This window comes from Pediculus humanus, genomic scaffold (assembly GCF_000006295.1).
Source record: "Pediculus humanus corporis 1103172108289 genomic scaffold, whole genome shotgun sequence".
NCBI lineage: Eukaryota > Metazoa > Arthropoda > Insecta > Psocodea > Pediculidae > Pediculus > Pediculus humanus.
In genome coordinates, this window is record NW_002987858.1 from 630,076 (window position 1) to 637,671 (window position 7,596).

General features: G+C 34.0%; 1 protein-coding gene across 1 annotated transcript; it reads left to right on the plus strand.

The window, feature by feature from the left end:
* Positions 1-6,624: 6,624 nt before the first annotated feature.
* On the plus strand, positions 6,625-7,393 carry Phum_PHUM536430 (uncharacterized protein; the record flags this gene model as incomplete). Its single annotated transcript, XM_002431523.1, has 2 exons — positions 6,625-7,182; positions 7,331-7,393. The coding sequence occupies 2 exons, from the start codon at positions 6,625-6,627 to the stop codon at positions 7,391-7,393; spliced, it is 621 nt and encodes a 206-aa protein (XP_002431568.1).
* Between the last annotated feature and the right edge of the window lie 203 nt (positions 7,394-7,596).

Genomic DNA, 7,596 nt, shown 5'->3' on the forward strand with positions numbered 1-7,596 from the left:
TCTCCCCCTTCCCTCCCCTTCTCTTTCTGCAACGGTCAATCTCGTCAAATCGCGAGGAAGTATTTGTTTTCCTATGATTTACTATTTCCACGTTCGAATTCGATATATATAAAATTTTTCCCTTTTTTTTTTTTTGGAGAGATTCCAGTTTGGAATTAAAAAGAAAAAATTCAGGTGAAAATTAAAAATGGCTTCGAGTTTCTTTTTTTGTTTTTCCAACCCGAAATATATCTGCACTCTGTGTTTTTCTTTTTTTCCGTTTCTTTTTGTTGGCATAAATCGTTCGCCATTTTGTTTTTTTAATTTATGAGAGTTTAAATTTTGACTTTTGTAGGAAAATTGCTGATTCTTTAATGAATTTCCAAAAAAAGTATTTCTCCACCTGGAAAAAGGGATTTTTTTTCGGTTATGAAGTTAGGTGTTTGTTTGGAATGACTGGAGAACGATGTGTTTGTCATCATCATCATCGTGATCATCATCCCCTCAAACGATGCGTGGATTTCAAATTTTTCTTATTTATTATTATTATTATTCCCTTTCTCGAAATTTTGTCCTCGACACTTCATTAATACCTCGGTCGAGAGAGAAGAGGGAAAGGGGAGGAAAGGGGGGACCTCTCGAATAAATGCATGACTCACGAACGTTGTTTTTCCTCTCCCCGATTTCCGTCCGAAATAAATCAATGAAGACGTTTTCTTCGGTGGGGGAGGGGAGGGAGTTTACCATCTTATTCTTTCACTTGTCGAACGAATTCAATATTTCCTCGACATTCTTTTCAACTTACCTTTTACATAAATATATAAATATGTGTGCGACAAAGGTTTTTTTTTTTTAATAATAAATAATATTTTCAACTTTTCCGGTATTGAAAATAAAAACGTCAAAATCGTATTAATCGTGTCAGAAGATAAATATATATATATATTTTTTTTTTCGTTAAACAAATACAAAAAAAAAAGAAAAGAAAAAAAATTTATTTATTTTGTGTGTGTTGTTTTTGATGTTTTTGATGTTTTTTATTATTATTATTATTATTAATATTAATATTTATATTATACGAGATCGATTACCGATTGTCGTTGTCGTCGTCGTTGTTGTTATTATTATTATCATTTTTTTTTGTTGGTTGTTGCGGTATTGATTTATCGATATTATTTATACGACGATCGTGGAGGCTTTGTCGTCGTCGTCGTCAATTTTTGAAATTCTAAAATTTGAATAGATTCGTTTACTTTTACTCTTTGTGAGTTATTTCCTTTGGAAATCTGACGGAATTAGACATGGTCGTAGATCAAAGGTTGTCATATTAAAGGTGAAGAAGATGAGGAGAAGTGAGAGAGAGGAGTGGAAGAAGACGTTCTTGCGACGCGCAATACGAACGTTCGGCGAATTAACTTTCCGTAGAGGGATGAGATTTGATTTCGATTCTTAATCCACGTCGTCGTATTTTTAAAATGAAAAAAAAAAAAAAAATTCCCGGGAGAAACGAAGAATTCTTTTGCGTGTAATTAACTCTGCGAAACATAATTATTATTATTATTTTACCGAAAAAAAGAAAAATGAAAACTCCAAAAAGGGTTAGGGGAGAAGGGGAGGGTGTGAAGACGAGAAAAAAGACAAAAAATTGTTAATTTTTTTTTTTTTTTTGTTAAAATTATTGTTTGAGTTTCCGGATTTAATTTTTTAAAGGAGGCGGGGGTTTGATTTATCGTTTTTTTCTTTTGACGTTGCAACCCCTCCGAAAATTTAGCTCCTTCCCCTTAATTTTTTTTTGTTTCCTTCGCCTCCCCTTTCCCCCAATTGACGACGGGTTAGATTTTTTTTTAAATTAGAACGGTCGAAGATTGTCATTTTCTGGTAATTTAACGGTCAACGTGACCATCTGTTTTTCCATCTCGGAATTCGACCGCAGCTGTCGAACGTGAATTAGCGCCAAAAGTTTTTGTTAAAACAAATTGACCTCGGTCGAAACGAACGGGGGGAGGGGGAGAGAAGGGGTCACGATCACGAAAAAATTTATTTTTCAACTTTGAACTCGGAAAATATCGAAAATGTTTAAAAAAAAAAAAAAAAATTTAACAACGTTGTAATCCCCACATATTTTGATATGAAATAAAGGTCGAGGAATTCTTTAACGCCCCCCCCCTCTTCCCTCCTTTTTTCTCTCTCTCCTTCCCCCGTTGGATTCTTTTGAAATGTTTATTTTGTTATTATTATTATTATTTTTTTTTTACTCGTCGTAAAAACTCACGTTAAATGTGATTCTTTTGCTGATTTATTTATTTATTATTTATTTATTTTCTCGTATCAGGAGAGCGAACGCGTTCGGTGTCTTATTATTTATTTATTTTTTCGTAATTAATCTTGCATAGTTTAGTGACACGTCATTTATGTCGAGAGAGAGAAAGAGAGAGAGAGATTGAAAGAGAGAGAAAAGGTGTTTACGTTTTAGTTTTCTAGCTCTGACAGAAGTTTGTCTAAAGTTTTCAAAAAGTGAAAATCGTTTTTTTTTTTTTTTTTGGGATTTTATTTTATTTTTTTTTCGATGGCTGATTCCACAGGTTTGTGATCATTCGAAAATATTTAAATTTTTGTTAACAGGTTTGTTTGTTTGCTTGCTGTTTGTTAGTCTGTTTGTTTGTTTTTTTATTTACGTCTTTGGTTTTTTTTTTTTTTCCTTGGTTAATTACGTGAAATGTGACAAATGGCCCCATTGAAACCTTTTTTTACAACGGTATGAATTTGAAAGAGACAGGGAAAATGAGGGGAAGGGAGCAAAAAAAAAATCCCCAAAGCTTTCTTTTTTCTCTCTCTCTCTCTCCCTTTCTCTCCCTCTCTTTTTTAGACTTGCGCTTTTTCCTACTGCTGCGTTTCGGCCGCATAATAAAATGAAGAAAGCTTCTTTCTTTTTTCCCAAAGGATTTGGTTGCTTCCATGATTCATTAGAGGAAAAATAACTTTTTTTTGCCCTCCCCCTCTCTCCACATCTTTCTCTCTTTATCTCTCTTTCCACTTTTTTTTTTTTTTCTCTGCAGTGAGTGTAAGGAAAATGCTCTCTCTCTTTCCCTCTGAAGCATACACATTCACTTTTACCATTTTTATTTTTTACTTTTATCTATATATAAATGTGTGTGTGTGTACGTGCGCGTGTTCGTATTTTTTCTTTTCTTTCTTTCCCTTTTATCCGCATACAATTCCATCATTTAAGCCGTTTTTTTTTTTTTTTTTTACGATCCTGGTAAAATTTGAAAAATGAAAAAGAGTAATAATAATAATAAAGGTGGAAACATTTAAACGTTTTTTTTTTTTTTAATCAACGTAAAAATTTGCATTTAAAATTAAAAAAGAATTTCGCCCTTCTTCCCCCTCTTTTTTTTAAGGTTTTCTGACGTTATTAAAAAGGTTTTTCATCGTTTAAATATTTTCAATTAACGTGATTAAACCCTCGACGATACATCTCGGTGGCGGTGAGTTTTTCCTTCTCCTCCTCCTCCTCCTCCAGTTCAGGTAACGCCGTTAATTATTATTATTATTATTATTTTATTTTTTTTGGTGAAACTCTTAAAAAATCATCGAAAGGTTTGTTTTTCCACAAAAAAAAAAAAAAATGTGGGGGGATGGTGGTTGCGGAAATTTGTTTTTTTAAAAATATTTTTAAACGTTAATTTTTCATTTTCGGTACGGTAAAAATAAAGTGAGGAAAGAGAGAGAGGGGGGAGAGAGATAGAGATGAGAGAGACGACGGCGACCCCCTTAAAAATAATTTAAACGCGAATAAAAGGGTATGAAAAAAATTAAAATTTAAGCGAAATGTATAAATTAGATTATAAAAAGGGAGTGGAGAGAGAAAAAGAGAAAATGGATAAACAAGCAAACAAACAAATAAACAAACAAATCCCGAAAAACAAAAGACATTGTTTTGTTGTTTATAAAATAATTGACTCGGAGCATGAGAAAGTTATTTAATTGAGGTCAAAAGGCAAGTTGGCGCTTTTACTAAAAATAAATACGCTACGCTAAATAATTATAACGCGAAATAAAAATTATTTTTATTCTTTTTTGCTACCGTTCAAACACACACACACATAACACGGATTAAATGAATGTTGTTTTTGCTTTTGTTTAAAGTTTTGCAAGTGTTTAATTTGATGTTGATTGATCGTGGAGGAAAAATGAATGTTTTGAAAGGAGTACAAATTATTAGGTTGCCGATCGTTGTCGATTGCGGATCGGGAAAAGTCGTTTCCGGTTGAATCCTGTCGGGAACGATGATGCCACAAGCATCGTTTCGTCTTCTCGCAAAATATCGCGTTTTCGCTTGATTTCGCGCGTGCATGCGTGATTTTATTAACACTGTGATGACGACTCCCGCTCATATATCTCGCACGTTTGTCAGGTATCATTCATTCATTCATTCATTCATTCATTACTTAATCCTCCTTACCGGTGGAGGTGGTATTAATAAGAAACCGTGAGAGTGCTTGTCCCACGCATTCACGTAAAAAAACGAGGAGAACGTTCTTTCGAGGACTACTACTGGTGCTCGCCATGTCTGGTCGGCCACGCGTTATTTATTAAAAATTAAATTTTTAAATAACATTTTGAGGTCTAATAAAGAAATATTACGAGTAATAAATTAATCCAAAGATAACATTAACGCTCGCTTTAACAAACAAACGCTTTCTTTTTTTTTTTTTTTTTTTTTTTGTGACCACGTGAATTTCCGTAGGCGTTGTTGGCATTTATTATTATTATCGGTCTTCTTCGTTCTTATTTTATTACTATTGGAAAATCATTCGAAGGGTTTAAAGGGGGAGGGAAATTTTTACCCTCCATTTTTCTTTTGTTCTCCATCTCGATTTTGCAAAAAAAAAATGGGCGGTTAAAATTTCAAATCGAGAGAATATTAAGGTATTTTTTAATAGTCGAGTTTTTGCCGGTCCCCCCCTAAAAAAAAAAAAAAAAAAAAACAAAATCGACCTTTGTTTTTTTTTTGCGCGTGTATATAAATGAATTTTTTTTTGCTTTTTAAATTATTATTCCCGATTTGAAATTCGTAAATTATATGTTTGTTGCAACGGCCGAAGCAAAAAAAAAAAAAAAAAAGAATGAAAGAAGAATAAGAGGAGGAAGGAAGGAACGGGGGGTGGTTGGGGGAAACGTGAATGGTTGGTTGTTCGTCATGTAAAAATTTTAAAATGTTAAAAACTCATCGATTGTCGAAGAATTGGTAGCCGGAATGGGGAAAACGCCATTTTTGCACCACTGCTGAAAATATGCCAAAATCGCCAAACCGAAAATTAAATTTAATGGCAAACTTGTACATCATCTCGCATACACGTTTTCTCTCTCTCTCTCTCTCTCTCTCTCTCTTTCCATTCCTCTTTAAATGTTTTCTTTATCATTATCATCATCGTTATTTTTTTTTGAAAAAAGTAAGTCGATCGATCGTTGACTCTGTAAAGTTTACACGTGCCAAAAAAAAGTGGTAAAAACCGAAAAAAAAAAAAAAAAAAAAAAAAAAAACGAAAACCTGAAATTGACAAAATTTTGATTGACGAAAATTATAAATGCATTTAATAAAAAAAAAAAAAAAAAATTTGTTGCGGCATTTCCCCGAGTTATTTTGTTTTTGAAGGGAGGGGGGAGGGCAGGATCGTGGGAAGAGAAAAAAAAATTTCGCAAATTTATTTTTTTGAGGGGGGAGTTCACAGTTAATTACATCCGGAGTTTTTTTTTTTTTTTTTTAAATTTTTTTGCTGTCTCTCGGTTTTTGTTTTCCTTTTATATATTTGTCTGTTTTTCTCTCTCTCTCTCTCTCTCTCTGTCTATTTTGTGCGTTTGTGCGTGTGCGTATGCGTATGCGTATGCGTATGTGTGTTTTAAAATTTAGTTAAGTAAATAAACAAGTTTGAATAGTAATATTAGATGTTTAAAGAATTACAAAATTAAATAATTTCACATTTAATACTTTTAGAAAGTTATAATTTACTCTTTATTATTATTATTATTATCATCATCATCATCATCATGATTTGTAAACTACTTCTATTTATGTTCTGAATAAAACATGGTGGCCATATTTGATTTGTTTTTTTTTTTTTTATTTCTGTTTTTGTTTTGAAACTTTAACTGAGCGAAATGCGGGAAATTATTATTATTATTATTATTATTATTATTATTATTACTATTATTATTATTTTTGCCTTCGTCATGTGATTTCGACGGCGTTGAGAATTTTTTTTTTTTTTTGTTTTCGTTCATCGAGTGGTTTAATTGAGTTTTTTTTTTTATTGCATTGTTTGTAGCGCGTCCGTGTAATTAGATTTGCTTAATTTCCAACCTCCCCCTCCCTTCCCCCCGGTAATTCGCATGCGGAAATGGCAAAAATGAAATTTTTATAAAGAGGTGAAAACCGATTGTACGATTTTTAAAATTAATCCTACGCAACGGTGCCGATAATAATAATAATAATTAATTTTTTGATTTCAGGAAACAAGAGCAACTTTCGTTTCCGGGAGTCGTGACAACAACACCCGCGAATGGTGGTCATGAGTTAAAGACAGTAGAAAACTGTAAAAAAAAAAAAAATTCAATTGAAAGGAAAAAATATTAACAATAATAATGACGACAACCAATAGCAACATCGTTGTCGAGTGGCTGAGGTCACTACACTTGGGACAATACGCGGAATCGTTTTTAGACAACGGATACGACGATTTGGAAATATGCAAGCAAGTCGGTGATCCGGATTTGGATGCCATTGGAGTTTTCAATCCGAATCACCGTCTCAGATTGTTACACTCCGTGAGGACGCTCAGGGAAGAAGGTGCCGCGAGCGTTTATTTCACACTCGAAGAAACGTCGGCCGTACACGACGAGTGCATGTGCGATTCGAGTAGTTCGAAAACGGAGTCGTCGACGGGTAAACACGGTTTGAGTGATGGGGTTGCAAGCGAGAAGGGAGGAGACGAGGGTGGTAAGGGTGGTGTTAGAGTGAATTCTAGAAACAGTTCGCGGTCGAACGAAAGTTCGAAAGACGTCACGGGAAAGTTTCGGGACGAATACGAAGAAGGGAAAGCCGAATTGGTTAAAATCCCGAGGATTCAATTGAAAATGCTTTTGAAAGAAAAATTGGGAAAGGATGGGATTCGACTCAGTTGTCAACCTTACTCGACTTCGGTGAGTTTGTTTTTTTGTTTTGTTTTTTTGTCCCTTTTGTTACCTTTCGCCCTTTCGAATTAATTGTCGGTGGTGGTGGTGAGTCAAAGGAAGAGAAGGGTCGGGAGCGGAGGGTGTAAGCAATCATTCATGATCAAAAACAATTGAGTTCCGGGGAACATCACCGCCACCCGGGGAAAACAAAAACAACGAAAAAAATTCAAAATCGTGATAATTTCACAGATAAACAAAAATTTTCAAACAAAAAACGTTTTAGTTAACAAAAAAATAACCCATCATCGTTCATCACAGACACACACACACACACACACGCAAGCACGCATGAATGCAAGCAAATCGCGCCATAGGTTCTGCTTCCGGTTCCTTTCTCTCTCTCTCCCCCTCTCTCTCTGCTCCCCTAAATTCTTAATCGAC